The sequence below is a fragment of the Centropristis striata genome, chromosome 13, assembly GCF_030273125.1.
Source record: "Centropristis striata isolate RG_2023a ecotype Rhode Island chromosome 13, C.striata_1.0, whole genome shotgun sequence".
NCBI lineage: Eukaryota > Metazoa > Chordata > Actinopteri > Perciformes > Serranidae > Centropristis > Centropristis striata.
This window is the reverse complement of record NC_081529.1, coordinates 27,009,033-27,028,866: the sequence shown is the minus strand read 5'-3', so window position 1 is coordinate 27,028,866 and position 19,834 is coordinate 27,009,033. Positions and strand designations below refer to the sequence as shown.

The 19,834-nt window shown below is 41.4% G+C and overlaps 1 protein-coding gene across 1 annotated transcript in view; it reads left to right on the top strand.

Moving 5' to 3' along the window:
- The first annotated feature begins 1,010 nt into the window (after positions 1 to 1,010).
- pde4a (phosphodiesterase 4A, cAMP-specific) overlaps positions 1,011 to 19,834 on the top strand; it is a 56,327-nt gene continuing 37,503 nt past the window's right edge. The window contains exon 1 of the mRNA XM_059347684.1: positions 1,011 to 2,218. Coding sequence (XP_059203667.1) covers positions 1,923 to 2,218 — 296 coding nt within the window. The 5' untranslated portion in view covers positions 1,011 to 1,922. The remainder of the gene's footprint in view (positions 2,219 to 19,834) is intronic.

Below are 19,834 nucleotides of genomic sequence, written 5' to 3'. Positions count from 1 at the left end.
GCAGCAGCGGCAGTGATCATCAATCGTCGTGACCCTAATAGAAGTCGACTTGATCTTTAGACTTGCTTCATCACAAACTGACATATAAATTAAAATGAACACCATGTATGCCTTTATTCAAGTGAATGCAAGATTTCTATACATTAACACAAAGCAGTGGCTGTCCTTCAGATGTGATAACAGTAATTTAATGTACTCGGTGTAAAGCACATGAAGCACTCAAGATAACCAGTGTGAGCCTTTAACATTTGCAGATAATAATAGCATGTTCCCTCTACTCCCACTCAACCGAACCAGCGCCTACAACACACAAATAGCCGGCGCCGTCTGATCAAGAGTGAAATCTGAATTCAATGGAAATTCACTGCAAACAAAAACACTAAAGTAAACATTGATCTCAGACTGACAGAGGTCGGCTCATTATCACAAATGTCACAATAGTCAGACACTTACATACAAAGTGTTTTACAGTACCATTAGCTGCAGGAATAAGACCTTTTACCCAGAGTGTGCCCTGCACGGCTCCCACAACAACAGGATAGTGCTCACTTTTGTCTAAATATCTAAAAATACTGGGTGCAGCCAGGAACACTGTGGGATGGACTGGAAGGTGTCAGCGCTGTCACTTCAGGCAGGTTGGACATTTGAACTCCTCATGCTTGGACCGAGTGACTCAAAGTGACAATTTTTTTTAAAGCTACAAATAGGCAACCTGATAAACAGTGGCATTTTAAGATGTCATGTTTGATCTTGTAGCTGCCATCATTTGAGCAATTTGCAGTGTTTGTTTTCTGTCAAGGAAATGCGCAGTGAATGCAGGCAAGGGGCAAAACATAATGGATGAGCACATAAAAAGGTTCAAAACCCTCCAGTGCTGACAAATCACTGAGGAGAACAACCACCCAACCACCACATAGATAGACTGGAGGACTGGAGGGAGGGAGAGAGAAAGGGAGAGGGAGGGAGAGCAAGGGAGAGAGAGAGAAAGAGAGAGAGAGAGAGAGAGAGAGAGAGAGATTTGTGGTGAAGCCAATGTTTGTCGTCGAACTCCAGCAAATATGAGAATGGGAAGATAATGGCCCACACTGAACAGGAAGGACTGAACCTTCGCAATTATCAATTTGTGCCCTTTTATGATGCATTCTGACAAATCAAAACCTGGAGAAGAGTCTGGACAGCACAGGAACAAAGGATCGCATGTGGTTTTTGGACATGTCCAACCATTCCTCACACCATCCTGATGTATTGAGGAAGGATGGTTACTGAGTCCAGTGCAACATCTTTTTGAAAATCACTGGATCCCAACATCTCCATGGAGGAATTACTGGAGACTTTTTCTGCGGTGTGTACGCGCACAGAGATGCCGTAGCTCTCTACATGAGCCGTGATAGATTGAGTACTTTTATGGAAATTGCTTGGAAATTTCAGCTCAGCTGAAAGACATACGGGCAGCAATAATAGCACACATAGAAGCCAGCGCCGGCGATCTGTGTGTCTCTGCAATAAGTGGCTGATAAAAAGCAATAAATTCTCTAAAATAAATACAGTCATCCGGTTGTGCGCCATGGGCGACGAGGCGTCAAACTTCAGGGGAAGCAGCAGGACCGGTGTCTCATCACCAAAAGCCAGGACTGGTGCGGATCACGGCAGAGCGGAGATTCTACTAAATTAAAACTGATCACAATGAGATTAATGATTTTTGGATGACTTGTCAAATCACCACTGTGACAGTTTTTCATGTTATTCAGAGATTCAGATCTGGGCTGTGCTGTGCTGGACTTGGTCACTTTGATTTGTTCGCTCAAGTGGCAGAGAGGGATATGAAACGTTTTGTGCTTGAAATAAACGAATACAGCCATATCATTTAGTCAACAAGTTTAAAGGGGATTTTATTTATTATTTTATTTTGATTTTTTTGCACTATGATGGAACCACCACCATGCTCGAAGAAGAGCCTGTCGCTGTCGCTCCCGGTTCCCCGGGAAGGACAGGCGACTCTGAAGCCTCCGCAGCATCTTTGGAGGCAACCCCGGACCCCGATCAAAATCAAACACCGGGGGTACTCCGACACCGACCGGCATCACCACCGGCACATGGAGCGCTCAGACGCCGTGGATACGAGCGACCGACCAGGACTGAAAAAGTCTCGGATGTCTTGGCCATCCTCCTTCCACGGGACCACAAACACATCCATCGGAAATTGTGTCGGGAATAAACGGTAGGCGAGAGAGGGGAGTGCATTCCAAATATCCCAATAATAGCCCATGACAGCCCACAAGGCATATGCGTAAACGAGAGGGGAGGAGGGGGGTGCATTTTAATGAGTGCGTAATAACGCAGTGTGCCTTAAGGGTTAACTGATATGAAGCGCTTTCTACCGGGAGGCGGGACGCGTGGGTTTTCGGTGCTGATGCGTTATGCGTCTTTGGATAGACTGTCAGATGGGTATGGAGCGCAAACCAGTCCGCCCACTCGAAATGCAGGAGCAGCATCTGTAAAAACCAGTAACAATTTTTAAAAGCGGCCACATGTTACACGCACATGATAAGAAAGAGTCGGTTTAATGGCACCAAAGGTCTAGTGGGTGCGTTCGAGCGTGCACCACTGATATCACCACCCAGTCCAGGCTTTTATCAGCTTGTTTGCAGAGGGAGGTTTGGGGCCCAGTGGGCGGAGGACCCAAAGTGAAAGCCCCTTGTTTACCATGGTGCTCAAGTGCCCTTTACCAAGCCAGAGCCTCTCTCCTGACATCTGACCCCTTCAGGTGTGGTGGATGAGGTGGAGGTTGTGTTAAAAAAAGACACTCAATGGTCTAAATGAGATGTGACAAAGTTATAAAGTGTCACACAGATGATTTTAGACAGCTTCTAATTGGAACAGCACAGCTGCTCTCTGATCAGATATGACAGTATCAAATTCACTGCATTAGGGAGAGGACATGAAACAGCAGATTTATATGATACTTAAACTCCACCAGCTAACAACTCTTCCAGCACTTAAATCAAATTACACCATGCATGTTAATCAAGCAGATTTGATTAAAGGCATTTCATTAAGTGAGTCATGGAACGATACAATTCTGATTACTTTGTCCTTACACAACACCAGTGGTCCCAGTTATCCTCTTGCAAATGCAACACCAGCTTGTTTTTTATTGTTTGCTAACCTGTACAGAAGAAACAGCATCATAGAAGTGAAGGACAGAGGTTAGGCTGGCTATTGTTGTGACTCACTTGTGTATGTGTTTCACATTTAACTAAAATTGAAGGAGTCTCTATCTATCTATATGTACAGTCCTTTGATTTCCTCAACACCCATTCCTCCGATCACACTCGGCGGGTGTATCGCTGACGACCAAAGGAAGTGTAGTGTCAAGTGCGAGCTCTGAGATGAACGACTCATATTCATTAGCTGATAACTGTGATATTTAAAAAAAGTGACATATTCATATCATGTTTACCCCTATGATAATATCTTAATCCAGCTGCTCTTTAATGACTTCCATTGGCAGATGTTCAGCCTCATGGTGCCTGCTCACTAATTGTTTGTATGTTTTCATAAAGTTATGGTAACAGGCAGGTCACCCCCCCCCCCCCCCCCCCCCGCCCCCCCCCCCCCCCCCCCACCACCACCACCCATCTTTTGCTCTTATCCTAACATCACCCAATTTATACAAATCAAAGAACCCTAGTATGTAGGAATATCAAAATACACCATTTTGAAAAACAGCAATGATGCTTTTTTCATCACCAGAATTTAGCCTAATTTACACAATATTTATCCCAAAAAGAAAACATAACCTTTGGTTGTGTAGTTGTAATACCATATCTTCACTCTAGCCTTAAAACTGAGGCAGCTACAGCATGTTTTATGTATGAGTCTGCCCAGCTCATCACCTTAGCCATGTTCACCTCGCCTGTCACAGCTGGTGCACATTCTTCACATTCTTTTTGACCAGAAATCTGGCCATTCTCTCTCTGCTCCTTTATTTTCTGGTTGTCTGTATCCTGGCTTTTTTATTTATTTATTTTTTTTAGCCCAACACCTCGTTTTTGATGAGGTATTAGATGACAATTTGACATGTCTTATAATGATAGCACTGCATTTATTATAAGTAAATGCATATATCTTGTATTGTCAGTAATATAACTCAATATGATCACTTCACTAAAGTGAGGGTAAAAGAACAGGGTTGGGCTCATATACAGGGATGTCCACACTTAACTAATAGACTCAGTTTCACAGGTTGACTTCAAATAACATTGACTTTTGGTTTCATACGGAAACATCTGGGTTGGTCCAGGGTTTGTTTGACACATCTGCCCTGAAAGGACCTTCATGCTGTAAATATAAAGGCATTTACTGAACGAGTATAATATTAGCATGGATAGGTTTATATTAGAGTCAGTGTAAAGCCCTGTGTCTCGCTACCGCACGCCGAGGACCGTGACAAAGTGTTGGTATCTTATGAGTTGGCCTGTTAAACTATATCACCAGCCTGAAGCTAAAGTTTGCCTAAAACACTTCATATCAACAATATGTGGTTTGCAGAAATATACAATGTCATTGTTTTTTTCTGGTGACTGGACTGGTTGTGGCAGCTGTGTTGCTCAGGGTCCAAGGACGCACAGTGTCAAGCGCAAAGTTGTTTGGATAAGTGGCTCTCAAGAAAGTTGTGAGCAGTAATACTTGACGCCAAGCAATCCACCCATTCTGAACAGGCCTGTTTTGAAGAGGCTCTGCAATAGTGTTCACAAACAGGGATCTCCCTGTTACTAGGAGAGAATGTCAGAGAAAGTAAGTCATATGGTTTTCCAGGTCACTCCCTCTTCCACTCTGTCCTTTTTGTGACCTGTTATCCCCAGATGTTCCTTCGAGTGAAAGAGTTAGTTTACATGTTGGACTGTTTCCGACTCCGTTATTATCCTTCTCAAACTCTCCCAGTCCAAAATGTGCTCTTTCCACAAGAGCAACACATTAACAGAGTGATTATTAGACTAATAACACGTCCCTGAGAATGTACTGGGTCTCCAGGGGACTGTTGGGGTCCTGCTTTTTTTTTACTCCCTGTTATTATTTGTTTTCTTTCTTTCATTTTTAAAAAAATGCCACAGACGGCCTTCCCGGCAGGCCCCTGGGAGAAGGGCCAACTCCAGCTGACTGGAGGAAGGGCTGATTTGTATTTTAGTTCGCAGGACACGCTTTGAGGCAGTCCAATCTTTAGTGCATTGGGTCTGACTCTGCATGGCCTTCTCCTTCTGTAGGCGGCAAACCATGAGAGGGCAGAGAGAGAGAAAGAGAGAGAGGTAATTCGATTCCGGCAAGCTCAGTTCTCGGAGCACACCAAGCTGGCTCTAACACACTGGCTGTGTGTGTGTGTTCGTGTGTGTGTGTGTGTGTGTGTGTGCGTGTGTGTGTCTTAACACATCCATGAGGTGATGTGTACGGTCTGTGGGTGTTTGTACTACCGATGGTCAGGAAGGAGGGTGCACGGAGGAATGGAGGCTGGTAGATAAATGTTGTGTGTCATGAGTAGTGGTGAAATGTAGCAAATATAGTGTGTGTAGTGTGTGTGTGTGTGTGTGTGTGTGTGTGTGTGTGTGTGTGTGTGTGTGATGGGTGTGGAGGTATTCATGAGTGGGCTGTGCACAGGTTAGTGTCTGACCTGTAGCCCGTATATATTGCAATCGGCCACATTTCATCAGTTTTCATATCAGTAGGAGGCCAGAGGGATTTCCGTTGCGTTGATATTATTTTCATTCTTTTCAAATATTACAGCGACTGTACTTTATTCTGCATTCTTACTTACTTATGTCCGAATAAAGGATGCTTCGAGCTGGATGCCTCATCTCCTCGCTGGAGTTATCAAGCATTATGAGCATCTAGCCGCTGTGTGTTTTTAGCTCAAGGCAAACTTGTGTTGAGTTTGGCCTATATGGAAGGCAGCACCATGCACATATGCTCTTACTAAAGCTGTCAATGTCTGAGAATATCAGTTCAGTAAACCCTAAGATATGGGACAAAAATACAAGGAAGAACTAGAAGTTGCACCCTATATCTTACTTAGATTGATAATAATAATAATAATAATGATAATAATAGTTTTGAGTGAACATAGAGGCTGTATCATCTCCTGATGAGATGTTTTAATGTAAAGAAATTAATTTAGAATAAATTTCAGGATACATTTGTGTGTATATATAAATATATATAAATCGTTTTTTGTTGTGTTGACTTTTATAGCCCTAGTAGTCAAGTAAAGTTGACACTTGAAAATCTACGTAAGTATGGTAAAAATTTACTTAATTTCTGTCCAGCCCTAAGCATGTTTTTGCCATTATAATGACAGATCTCGTACAGTCACATGTATTTGCTGAAAAAAGGAAATTCTTAAAGTTGCCCTCTAAATCTTACTTAGATTTGTAAGGGTTCAAATGGCTAAATCTGTCGTGGGGACAGAGCCTTCTCTGTGGCGGCCCCAAAGCTGTGGAACAGTCTTCCTCTCCAGGTCAGAGCTGCACAGTCTGTTGAGCACTTTAAAACATTATTTAAAAACCTATTTATTCTCCTTGGCAAATGTCCCAGCTAGGCAAGAATCCTTGGCTTTCTTTTACTTTTTTACCCTTTTATTTTTCTTTTCTGTCTCTAACTCTATTTTTGGATTGAGTTTTATTACTATTTTATTGTTTTATTGTTTTTAGTATTTTATTGTTTTCATTGTTTTTATTTATAACTATTTGTGTATGATTGTATTCTATTTTAATAATTGTACAGCACTTTGGTCAACTGAGGTTGTTTTTAAATGTGCTCTATAAATAAACTTTGACTTGACTTGACTAAACAGGCATTGGTCACCAACAGTTTTGAGTCAAAATAGAAGCAGTATAATCTCCTGGTGATCCGACATTCGAAAAATATACATAAATCAGATAAAAAATGTACTTAATTTCTGAGAACAATCATGTTTTTTAACATTATAATGACAAAGCTTGTATGGTCAAATGTAGTCACTGAGGAACACGAAGTGACTGTGTTGTTGGAGAGGGGAAAAAGTAATTGGTTCTTGACTGGTCGAGGACTGATCGACCCAGTGATGACCTTACTGTCTCAAGGAAACAGACCATTCAATCACTGAAGAGTCAGATGGTCAAGACCTCATCTGGAGGTTCAAAAGATCAATCCACCTGAGAGATGCTGGAGAAATTGTTCAGGACAAGGTTCATAAGAAAACCCAGATTGCACCGTGTTGCTGTAATTGATACACTTGCTTTCTGAAAATGAAGCACTCCCAGCAGCCACCAGCTGAGGCATGGATAGCATACAAGAGGGATTCTGGGTGTTGTTTAGCATAATTGTTTAAAGAATCATTGTCTGCGGACTGTTTTCACTTGTCTATTTTTGTCTCTGTGTTGTATGTATCCCACAAAATGGCAGTCTTAGTGGCAATCAGCTTCCCCCCAAAGAGTGTCAGTCTGCCTCCTCTTCCCACCCCCGGTGTCTTTTGTTCGACCGTCTTGTCAGTCCTTTTGTCAGGGGATGCTAATATGAGCGTATCAGTCATCAGGTCCCATGCCCAATACGCTCTGGGAAGTTCCAACACGAAAATGACTGACTGACACTGAACGACTAACAGCTCTTCCCGCAATTCTGTTGCTATGGTTACTTGTTTTGTGCATTTGTAGAATAGATTTCATTTACCCAAAAAAGGCAAAGCCTACAGGCACTTGATGGGCTTGACTGTATAATGTGTCAGTATGTAGCAGATCCCACCGGATATGCATCATGACTTGTATGTATATAAGATGAAAAAGTGAATATTAATACACCTCTGCAGATAGTTTAATCACAGCAGCGAGACAGTTTCCTGTTCAGCCCCTCTGCAACAATTTCTAACCAAAGCCTCTCAATCTCCTTCCCTCCCTCCTTCCCTCCCTCACCAACCACTTCATGCATTCTTTACACCTTTTCTCCCCCCCCAAGCTGCGATCCAGGGCTGATTTGTAAGCCGGAGCTGCTCTTTTGCCTGCCTGACTGGCCGGCTGCCATAATAATTTAGCTCATAATGAGGTACAGCTCCAGTTAATTACAACAACAGCTGTATTTTGTTGTTGATCATACATTTACATTTCTACACTCTAGAAAGTAAAAAAGTCTCATGCAGAGAGTATTCAGGAATTATCCCAACAAATGTGTTTTAAGTAATAGACCCTTTTATCTCATTTGTGTAGTGGAACCATCTGTTTAAGCTACAGATTGCACTCTGCTGTGAAAACATTGTGCTTTTCTCTCTACTCTCGGCGCTAATTAGTATCTGGAGACGGTTCATGTACTGGAACGGCGCTCACTCAGTCAGATCCCAGAGACCTCAGGTAAAATCCCTCCGAGATCTTTTAGCAACGACACCAAGCAGGCTGTCTGCTCAGAGGGGATGTGTGCAGCTCTTATCCAAGGTCCTTCTTTGTGTGTGTTCTCTGCTCATCACTTTGTCTCATTGGAAGAGGCTCTCACAGGCTCATCAGATACTCAGGCCACTGGTAACCACATTTAGCAGGCAGTTTGCTTCGTGTTCTAGGGCTGGAAACCTTGGCATCTTTGCATTTTAATTACTTTCACACTGAATCCTCTTGAACTGCTGATAAACTAGTCATTTGTTTTTGTTTTTGACAAGTGTGGATGGGCAAGGATCCCAGGAAAAAGAAACAAAATGAGCCATGGCATCAGAAATCTAAGTTGCACAACAAGTCCACCTGTTACCAACACACATCGCTCAGCTTTTGTGCAACTAGTCCGCTTACAAAGCAGCACCCAGTCCTTCACCCTCCTGTTGTCCTCAGGGTCAGTTTTGACTGGTATTGGGATTTTTTGTTGTTGAGGAATATGGCTTTATTTCATAGATTGTATAAAATATACACAGGTCTCTGAAAAGCAGACATGGAGATCAGAGTGGGTGGCTCCTGTGGCTCCGGCCATCTTGGCAGTGCACCCTCCTCACAGTTGTCATGAACCAGGAAAGTAGCTGAAGAGACTGTAACAAGCTGTCAATAAGGATTGACTCCCTTTTGGAGCCAGTCTCGTGTGGCCAGTCAAGGAACAGCAGCTTTTGGTACTTTGCATTAGCTTCTCTCTTCAGCCCTTGGTTTCTTTTGTCTAATTGCCACAAAATAACATACACCCATTTTAAAAATAAGTGCCAAACTTGTGGTAAATAGTTGAGTTGAAGTTGGCCTAAAAGGAATACAGAATTACAAGATAATGTATACTTTATGCTTTATTAAAAAAAAAAAAACACACACAAAAATGCACGATTGACTGGAAGACAACTTGAAAGTTAAAGAGACAAATCATCCCCATACATTCTTTTCTCTTACCTATAGTGCAATTTAATCATCTAAATGGTTTTTCTTGATATTCTAGTTCCAACATTAATCTGCTCACAAAACGGTCTGTGGATTATCTTGAATTCTGGAAAGAGACTGCTGTTTTTCCGAAGTATTTTTGTTGAGCTTTGAGCACCACAAGCGAAGCGCCATCTTGTTTCATTATACTCAAGAGAAGAAGAAGAGAAGGCAGACATCTCTATTGCCAATATCTCCAACACTCAGCAGCTCACTAAAGCAGTCTAGATTGATTTTTTTTTTAAAGCACTACAGGTAGTGGGAAACATGTATTTTTTAAAATTTTGTTGTGAGCTGTCCCTTTAATTTCTTCCTTCCTTTGTCAGTTTCCTCTCTCAAGATGTGCAGTGTGATTACAGTAAGCCTCATGCTGGCACTTCTGATCTAATAATATTGTTTAAATCACTCTTTTGTCCATAAAAATTACAGCCTTTGATTGCTGCATTTCTCTCTTTTTGATCCTCTATCCTCTCAGTGCTTCATTTCACCCCAGTGTAAATGGGGAGCATTGATTTCATCTCTATTTCTGTTCTCCGCTTTGTCTCTCTATTGTGTGGCCCATCTCACTGGCTCCCTGTAGCTTCTGAGATTCTCTATGATAGCCATATTCTTGCTTACAGCAGCTTTAAGCACACAATTTCTCTATCACAACTCTATCTATCATTTCATCCCCCCCCCCCCCCCCTCTCTCTCTATCTATCTTTCTCTCTCTCTCTCTCTCTCTCTCTCTCTCTCCCTCTTGTCCACTGAGATCATCAGCTGCTTGCAGAGCCTTTCCCCCCTCGAAGCCATATCTGAATCTCAAACCTTCATATCCCCAGTGGTGGAATGAACTGCCCACCACTGACAGTGTACAGTGCCTCATCTCTTCCTATATTGTTCTCTTTAAAGCTATTTTACGCCATGATGTAATTTTTCATTCTTCATGCTCCAGCCGCTACTTAAAAGATCTTCAAGGGCAGAGCCGACATAAACATTTTCATCATGTGGCTTGCAGTCAGCTGCCATCCAAGGGGGTGTTTAAACAGACCTGTGCACCAAAGTGCAACCTATAGGAAAAACATAGGAAGAATGCAAAAGGAAAACAGTTAATAATTATATGTGCATGATGAAAATACACTAACAATCATCTTGTGTGTGAGTTCAGAATAAACTTTCCTTGGATTTTTTTTTCTTATGTTTAAAAAAAAAAATCATAAAACTTTTTAGTAGTAGTAATAGTAATTTATTCTTCAAGCCCATAGGCGCTAAGAGGAACTAAAAGGAAAAACCTTTTTAGTGTAATCAAGTCACCCACTTCAAACCAAGAAAAAGGTCTCATTGCTGAGACTCAGGAGAATTTAAATGTCAAAATGTGCGGTGTATTCAATTTCAAAATAAGTGGTAGTCTTTCACCTCTCAGCAAACAGCTCCGCTTCTGAGAAAACTCTAATATGATGCTCTTTGGGAGATTTCCTCACAAGTCACATGTGCAAACAAGGGTATTGAGTCCAAACCGCCACAATTGACATACATTCTGCAGCCTCTGCTTGGTGAAGCCAGTGAGAGGACCACCTCGCTGAAATGTGCTTCAGGCTGCTGTCTTAGCGCAGAACTGTCTGAGTGACAGAGACTGACAAACCCTCCGTCAGCTGTGTGTCAGCACACACACATGCACACACAGTGGAGCAGAAAGAACAAATAGCATACACCTGTCGAGCAGAGCACCGTGTCAGACTAATGTGAGGTACGTCAGGGGAGCGCGAAGAGAGGCTAGTTCAGAACAAGAACTCACAGCAAATCAGAGCTGGAAGGGATGAAGGAGTGCACCTGGAGACCATGCTTGGCACGGACACACACGGATAAAGTCCGCATGCTCGTTCAACTGCCTGCTGAATGCCAACGTCTCATGTGAGGTATCACTTCCAGACCTCCTGCCCCGGGACATTGTTGTTGCCCAAAATTGCTGGCAGATTATCAGCTTCACTGGATGATTATGAAAGAGTGTCAGTCCTGCTTAGAGAAGAGGGACAGATGGCATTAATAGTGGTGTGCAATGTCACAGACTTCTTAGTGTACACTGTGGCTCAGTCTCAGAGAACATGACCAAGGCTTTTGTTCACAAGTTCATCATTATTCTGCTCACTATACTAATGATACTTGTCTATACATAATATATCATTCTGAGATGGGGCAGCGTTGACAGATATAGATTATTCTTGAGATAGAAATATAGCAGGAAATGGTTTGTTTTGTCCGTCCTCGGTCTGACTCAGCTCCGCTGCTGTTGTGTGAGCTTGATTGGAAAAAAAATGCTGCAAAAAACTGTAAATCATATTCAACTGCTATCAAAACAATGACAGCACAGGGGCTTGCTAAATGAGACGCTTAATATTTCATAGTGTGCTAATTTGGAAAGCAGAAAACCAAATCAAGAAGAAAATATTTATTGTCATTTGAGCTTTTGTTATAGGAAAACCTTATATCTTGCACTCGTAAGCTGTCTATTCCTTTGCTTAAAGCCTATTGAAACTGATGTTGGAGGATCTTGTATGAGCAGTTTACAGTTAAAAGAGGGATTTTAATCACATCCTATGCATTTGATTGGACCACTCGAGTTTAGCTTGATACAGAGCTACAGGCGACTATAAGCTCCACACACACCTCTCTCAAGTGTGAGATCAGGAGAAGAAAGAGGAAGAGATGAAAGGGACACAACACCAATCTTCAACCATTATAGCATGGGTACAAAAAGATGAATGACGCCCAGCCCCCCGCTCACCCACCGGTCAAAGTCCAACATCATCTGGTGGCGCCACAGTTCATCTGCATGTGCTGGTTTTAGGCCTCTTTGTGATCATTTCTGTTGTCATTGTTTTGGTTTAGTTATTTATCATTCATTTGACACATTTTGTTGTCATTTTGTTGTCATTTTGCATCTCTTCGTATTTGTTTTGTGTCTCTTTGTAGTTATTTTGACCCTTTTATAGTTGTGAGTCTCTTTGTGAGTCTCTTTGTGCCTCTCTTGTCGCTGTTTTGGATCTTTGTAGTTGTTTTGTGTCTCTTTTGGTCATTTTGAAGTCATTTCGCGCCTTTTCATAGTCATTGTCTCCTTGTAGTTGTTTTGTATCTCTTTGTAGTCAACCTTTATCTCTTTGTGGTCATTTTGCCCTTTTCATAGTCGTTGTGAGTCACTTTGTGTCTCTTTGTAGTCATTTTGTATCTCTCTGTAGTCATTTTGTATCTCTTTGTAGTTATTTTGTATCTCTTTGTAGTCATTTTGTATCTCTCTGTAGTCATTTTGTATCTCTTTGTAGTTATTTTGGATCTCTTTATAGCCCTATTATAGCCGTTGTGAGACTCTTTGTATTTGTTTTGTAACTACTTATCATAATTTTGCGTCACTTTGTAGTTGTTTTGTCTCTTTGTAGACATCTTATATCGCTCTGTGGTTATTTTGCCCCCTTTTATAGTCATTGTCAGTCAATTTGTGTGTCTCTTGCAGCTGTTTTGCATCTCTTTGTTGTTATTTCGTGTATCTTTGCAGTTGTTTTGTGTCTCTTTGTCAAAATTTTGCATCTCTTTGTAGTTATTTTGCCCTTTAAGTAGTCATTGTGGGTCTCTTTGTGTCTCTTTGTAATTGTTTTGTATCTCTTTGCAGCCATCTTGTATCTCTCTGGAGTTATTTTGCCCCTTTTATAGTTACTGTGAGTCACTTTGTATCTCTCTTGCAGCTGATTTGCATCTCTTTGTAGTTGTATTTGTCTCTTTGTAGTCATTTCATGTTTCTTTGTGGTCATTTTCTATCTTTTCTACGTGTGTGTCTGATGACATTTAGCAGGTGAAGGCCAGTGGGGCCCCTGGGCCTGAACCCGTTAGGCCCATCCAGTAATCCATCCATGAGAAGAAGAATAAATTAGCAGTGTAACACGTATAGTATAGCAATTGCATAGATGTACTTAATCAACAAAAGTGTGTTTTTTTATTACTTAACAACAAGGCAGTCTTAAAACAAAACATACATTCAGGAGATTTTTGATAGCATGTTATTCTTAAACTACTCCAAATTGTTTAAATGTTTTTCCATAACTCAATTTCAAAAATATCTGACACTATGAGGGCTTAAAGATCCCTGTGTTATGGCATATTAATATGTAAGGATGTGCAGGGCTTGGTACACGTGTGCACACTACAGTGTGTTTCTAAAGTATGTTGATGTGTTAATGCCAGCAGAGGCTTCTGCTTAGGAATGCATAATGCATGCTGCTTCCTGTCTAAGTAAGGACAAAATCATTTTTTATTGCCACCAAAACAGAATGATTCAGAAACCCATGAAAACAAAACAGATGCAATAGGTTTGTGTGAGAAATATATATATATTTATATATATGTATAAATAACACCGGCAATCTGTGCAGCTGCAACAAGGTTTGTGGGCACACTTGAGAACTTTACATAATGCACGAAGCAGCTTATGATTTATAGCCGACTGAAGGTGTGGTATATAAAAGCTGATGCGCACTTGTGTTAGAAAACGAGCTGCTGTTCCGGCTCCTGACCTCTCCTAGATCAATGCGTGAGCGTAACCTGTCTTGTCAGAGCAGTGAGCCCGTTTCTTGTAGGTCATGTTCATGTTCACACATTAACACTCAACATCCAGGCTGTTGGAGGGCAGAGAGGGGGAAAAAGGAAGCATGGCCTTAGGGTTCAGGATGGTATTTTGATTTGACGCGCTACTTTTCAGTTTGAGATCTGGATGTTTTTTGAAGATTGCATTTCTTTTTCTTGGGCCAGCTCCACAGCAGGGTGTAAGTAATATCCTGCACTATACAGGGTTCCTAATGATGCTGACACAGACTGGGAGGTGTATTTTACCTCCAACAAAGGCAAAGTAATTAACACCAGTGAGGCCCTAGTCCGAGTTCTCTCTCTCTCTCATTTTTGTTGTGCGTGTATCAAGAGGCTTATAGTGTGATTACTTGTGTGGTTTGGGGGGTTTTGTTGTGAGAGGCTTCCTTAAAGAAGATAAGAATTGAGTCTTCTCTCACTCCATGCGGCTTTTCTCCTGAGCTTTTTTCATTTTTGTTGTTGGCATTTTTTAAGAACTTGAAAGGTTGCTGGTGCAATCCAAAGTACTGACAGTGCCCAGCAAAAGTTTCAAAGTGTCCCCAAGCAAGAGTACCTCATCTTCTCTTCTCTCTCTTGCATCAGCATATTCTCAAGACACATCCTGAAGACTGGTTAAAACCTGCTGAATCAATCCAATCATTTTCATCCTCATCCTCAGCCTGTGCTCCAGAGAAACATATCTATCTATACAGCAAGAAGCGTCTGTGTGTGTGTGTGTGTGTGTGTGTGTGTGTCTAGGGCACTCTGACCGTTAGTCAGACTGACCTAAGATTTCATATGCGGCTTGCTCATGGCACGAAGGAGTACATCCTCGATTTCAAAGATTTTTGAATTCATTTTTCAAAATATCATTATTTACGTAGGACGTGTTGCAGCATCGCACTGTTTCCCATCGGACGCCTTTTAGGGGAGCTCCGCCCCCATTGTGTGATAGGCCTACACCTGGTCAGTAACACAATTTGCTCTCAATTTCCACACCTGACTCATCTCATCTGTAAGTCTATTTAGCCTACCTATCTTTCGTAGTTTTAAAGTGCGCTACAAGGTTCGATTTTCCAATAATATTCAAATAGTTCCCACCAAATATCAATGTTCAATGTGTATGTGCTGGATGGTGTGCGTACCTTATGAAAAGTAAGTGATTTATGGAGTTGCAGACGCTGTAGTGTGGCATGTAATGTACGAATTCATACTTCCTACGGGCACTGCACCAGTAGGTTTAATCAAAGATGCAGAAGAGAAGAAGAATTGGGTGCTCCCCTGATTATATAGGGTGCTTTAATAGAAGACGACCCCAGAGCCCTTTCCTTTGCATCAAACAGGTGGGACGTCGTCACCAGGGAGAAGGTGTGAAGATAAGGAGAGCGGAGAGAAACAGAAGGTAAATGTGGCGAGGAAGGAGAAAGAGCGCGTGTGTCTGGAGAATAGAGAATGAGAGTGGTTGTCTCCACAGATCATTGGCAATTGTGTATTTTGTCACATCAAATTTGACGCAAGACCTATCTGCGATTGGTCGTGTCCCTTGCCACTCGCGGCCGTGGTTGCACAAGCCAGTGATGTTGTGTACATGAAGGCCAGCCCTCTTCTCTCTCTGAGGGTGCTATAAATAGGGGGAGAGAGGCCTCGGGCTCTCAGTGTAATGAGATTAAACCCAACCAGCCTCAGCTCCCAGTGTTTTATTGAGCTTTATTTCAGAATCCATTCTGTGTTTCAATATGTATAGGGAAGATATTGAGTGTGGCTCCTTCTGCGTGAGTCCATATGAACACTTGGATGTGCATCAGTATGTCAGTGTGTATACATGGTTGTGTGTGTGAAGCCAGCAAGAGTGAGTGATAATGTGAGAGACTTGTGTGAGTATGTGTGTGTAATGTCCTCATTTTGCAACCCGCAGGGCATGGCACTTCTCCTAAAGATGTGTTCATCATGATGGTAAAGCGTTTGTCACCATAATGTTGTGCCGTCACGAAGCTCCAGCAACCGCTGGCTTGGGATCGTCATGAATTCCCCCGCTTAGCTTCCTGACTTCTCCAGCAGTTTCCATATTATGCACGTGAGGGCCCTTGCGTTGCTGCCAGTGGAAAAGTGATAGTTAACCGCAGTGCACAAGGCTCGTGCAATTGTGCTTTTGCTGAATCGTGATCTGTTAAAAGGCAGACAGAGAGGCGCACTGGCACAGCTATTGTGGCTGAACGTCTGCGTGTGAGCATGTGCTTGTGCGAATGCTTTTGTGAGTCGGAAAGTGTCTGGGGACATGCAGAGTGGGAGACATCCATTCTGTTTGGACATACTGCTGATTCTCACAGCCCATATTCCCAGACTCTGACGTTTTGGAAATGGTCTGCTAGACTCTCATTGCCTTTTTTAACCGCGCTGCTCAGGCCCCATTACCCAATCACAGCTTCTTCCTCCATCATTTCGCCATCAGTCGGGAAGCACTTGGCTCTTCAGGATCTGAATTCCCTGCTGATAAATCTATCTGTTATTCATCTCCTGCTTCTGTTCCAATTAGTAGGAGAACATAACATTATCCACAACATCTGCACCTCTAACCATGTGCTTGCACCTATTTTGAAGCCAAAATGAGTCAATGCAAAGATGCAAACAGACGTAGAATTATTTTTGCTTTTCACATTGCCAAAATAAATGTTTAAATATTTTTACTTAATTTTTGCTTAAGTAAGACATTTGTGTAACCTTGTGTCACAAAAGCCTATCAGAATTTGGATTAGATATTCAGAAAACAAGCATTTTAAAAATTGTTTGCTTATTTGTCTTGTGGACAGACTAGACTAGGCATAAAGTCAGACCTTTAATAAATCTGCATCATTATGTGGTTATTTCAGCATAGTTTTGATCCATGTATTGCAATTAAAACACAGGAAAATCTGTTTTTATTTCTGGTTCATACAGTTTTTGTTGCACCATAGTGCCAGTCATCCAGACGCAGTTTCTGGAGAATGTGATGAAAAAATCACAGAGCTGGTGTCCTGATGTAATGGAATGGGCAAAAAAAAGACAAAATTATGGAAAGTCTGGAGTCAGTAATGTGAAACAGAAATACACGTTTCTTGGAAGAGGTGTGAGGTGTAAACAATATTCACTCATCATTAGAAAACATTCACTAGAGGTCAATGGAAGAAAAAGACAAATTGAGAAGGAGATAAAAAAAACAGCAGGAGCAAAGATAAACACAGTAATGCAACTAAAAGCAAACTGCATCCATCTTTTACAGTTGTGTTGACACATCTCTAAGCTTTTATTTAGCATAGTCAAAACAACAACCTCTCCAGATGTAGGAGTTTTGGTCAGGTCTGGCCACTAAAGCGTGACTACTGGTGTGATGTGATGTGATGTGAGGACAAAAAGTGGAGACAGAAAGAGTGCATTTGAAATTAGGGAACATTTTGAAGGTCTAGAATTATAGTACTGATAAAAGGGAGAATATGAGGGAATGACATGACAAAAATAAAAATGACAGACATATGACTCATCAGACAAGCATGTCACATTCACTGCCCCACTGCAAGGCAATGGCCCTGAGGCACTTTCAGGACAAACAAATCCACACAGATAAGCTCGCCTCTTCCTCACTGATGGTAACTGCTATCTAGGATGATCACACTTATTTCCTTTTTGTTCTTTGCTCACATGAGTCTCCCGGTTAATGCCTATTATAACTGCACTATAATTGGAGTACAGTTTTTTCTAATTATCCTTATTAAATTTATGGTATATTTAATCTCCAGGTAGGTAATTTACCTAAACATAAAATACTCAGCGTTTGATTTTGCAAAACTGATTATATTTTTAATCTTTTGAAGGTGCAATCCTTAATTATATACTGTAAATTCATACATCATAGTAGGTGTGCTCAAAAACTGGGTAATTTAAAGCAGCAATAATTCATTAGGGTCTGAGAACACTTATTGCACCTTTCAGGTCTTTATTTTGCAACCACATAGGGCCAAGTCACAGACAGACTACATTAATGAGTAGCTGGTTAACACGGGACACCAGACTGTCCTCATCCCAAAATTGGCTGTACAGGATGTGACTGAATGATATTAACTTAAATTAATATGTAACCACAACACTGACTATGTAACAAAAATACAAAAATATGTAATAAAAATAAATAAAATAAAATGTAAAATGTACTGCCCGCACAAAATAAAATACGCATGTATACAAATAAAAACAAAGAAACATAAAATCAACATAAAATCAACACTCTACATGGTGTTAAAAGCCAACGAGAGGAGGTGGTTTTTAAGAAGAGATTTAAAATGAGACAGTGAGGAGGCCTGTCTTATCTTTAGGCATGAGGACATTTTTCAGGAGACTGTCTTCAGCACTTTTTGAACAAGTGCCCACAAGTGTCATGAATATTGGAAAAAGAAATTGGGTCTCCACATGCTATACATATTGAACTATTTGCATATTTATAACCTCTACTTGCAGACTCACCTATCGTTTCCTCTCAGCTCTGTGAAAACAGCCTGCAGTGAATATTTGTCACGTGACCGTTCATCTCAGCAAAATCGATCAGGCTTTCAAATTGCATTGAGGAGCGCAGAATGTAATGTTTTCAACAGTATTCCGTTATTCCAAATGGTTTATTTTTGGCAACGTTTTAAATGAGAGAATAAAGTGATTTTGACAGCTATATCACAATTTTAGGCTTCGTTTAGGTTACATTTAATAGAAACTGTTGTTACATATTATCATATATTTGGAAAGTTCAAAGTGAAATGATAATTAAGATTAAGATGAAGATTCCCTTATAAGTCCCACAACGGGGAAATTCAACCTCTGCATTTAACCCATCCTTTTTGACACACTAGTAAACACACTGCTTAAGAGCAGTGGGTAGCACATTCTGCGTGCCCAGGGAGCTGTTTTGGGGGGTTAGGTGCCTTGCTCAAGGTCAGTCCCTGACCTGTCCGTCCTGGGATTCTAACTGGGGACCCTATGGTTACAAGCCCAATTCCTAACCTCTGGGTCATAATGCCTTTTTTTGTTCTATGATAAACGATCTATAAAGAAAACATACTTTCAATCCAGCCAGTGGGGCGACGGGGTTTATTCCCTAATGTTACCCACGTAGTTACTGTTGTGACTTTGACAAAAATGATAGAATCCTTCCCTTAACAAGTCGTTTAGATGCCTAAATCAAATCAAACTATAACCCTAGTGTTGTAAGAACAGAAAACTATTCACCCATCTGTCTGTCTATTTTTTCTCTCTTCACATTTGGCACCACCATCCATTTGGACTCACAGATGAATTGATTAGATTTTGGGGGTCAAAGGTCAAGGTCCCTGTTAGAACCATAGACTGTATAAATAATGGACGTAGTCACCGTGACGTCACCCGTTGGTTTGTGGCCCGTTTGAGGGATCGAGTTCAGCATTACACTCGTCGCCATCTTGTGTCGCCATCTTTTTTTCGGAAACTGGGAGTGTAACTGTGTTACAATATATTTAAAGTTAATATACGGTAGTATCCTGTGAACAAAACAAAAAACAAAACAGTTTGTGTGGTGCACTTACGTTCCTTCAGGCGTCCCTCGATGTCCTCTGCTCAGTCCGAGTTCCTTCATTGTGATGCTGCTAAATGTTCCATTACCTTTTTCCTGGATTGTCCACTTGCCATGTTTTTAAAGCCCTTCACACTCATATAGTGTGAAATGTCTCTGTCATCATGTAGGCAGGCGGTAGAAACAGGTCCGTTTGTCTCTGACTCCATCTCTTCAGCATGAATACGATGCAACATGTCAAAGGAAACCAGAATTAAACTGATTAAAGCCTTAGCCAAAACGGCTCCTC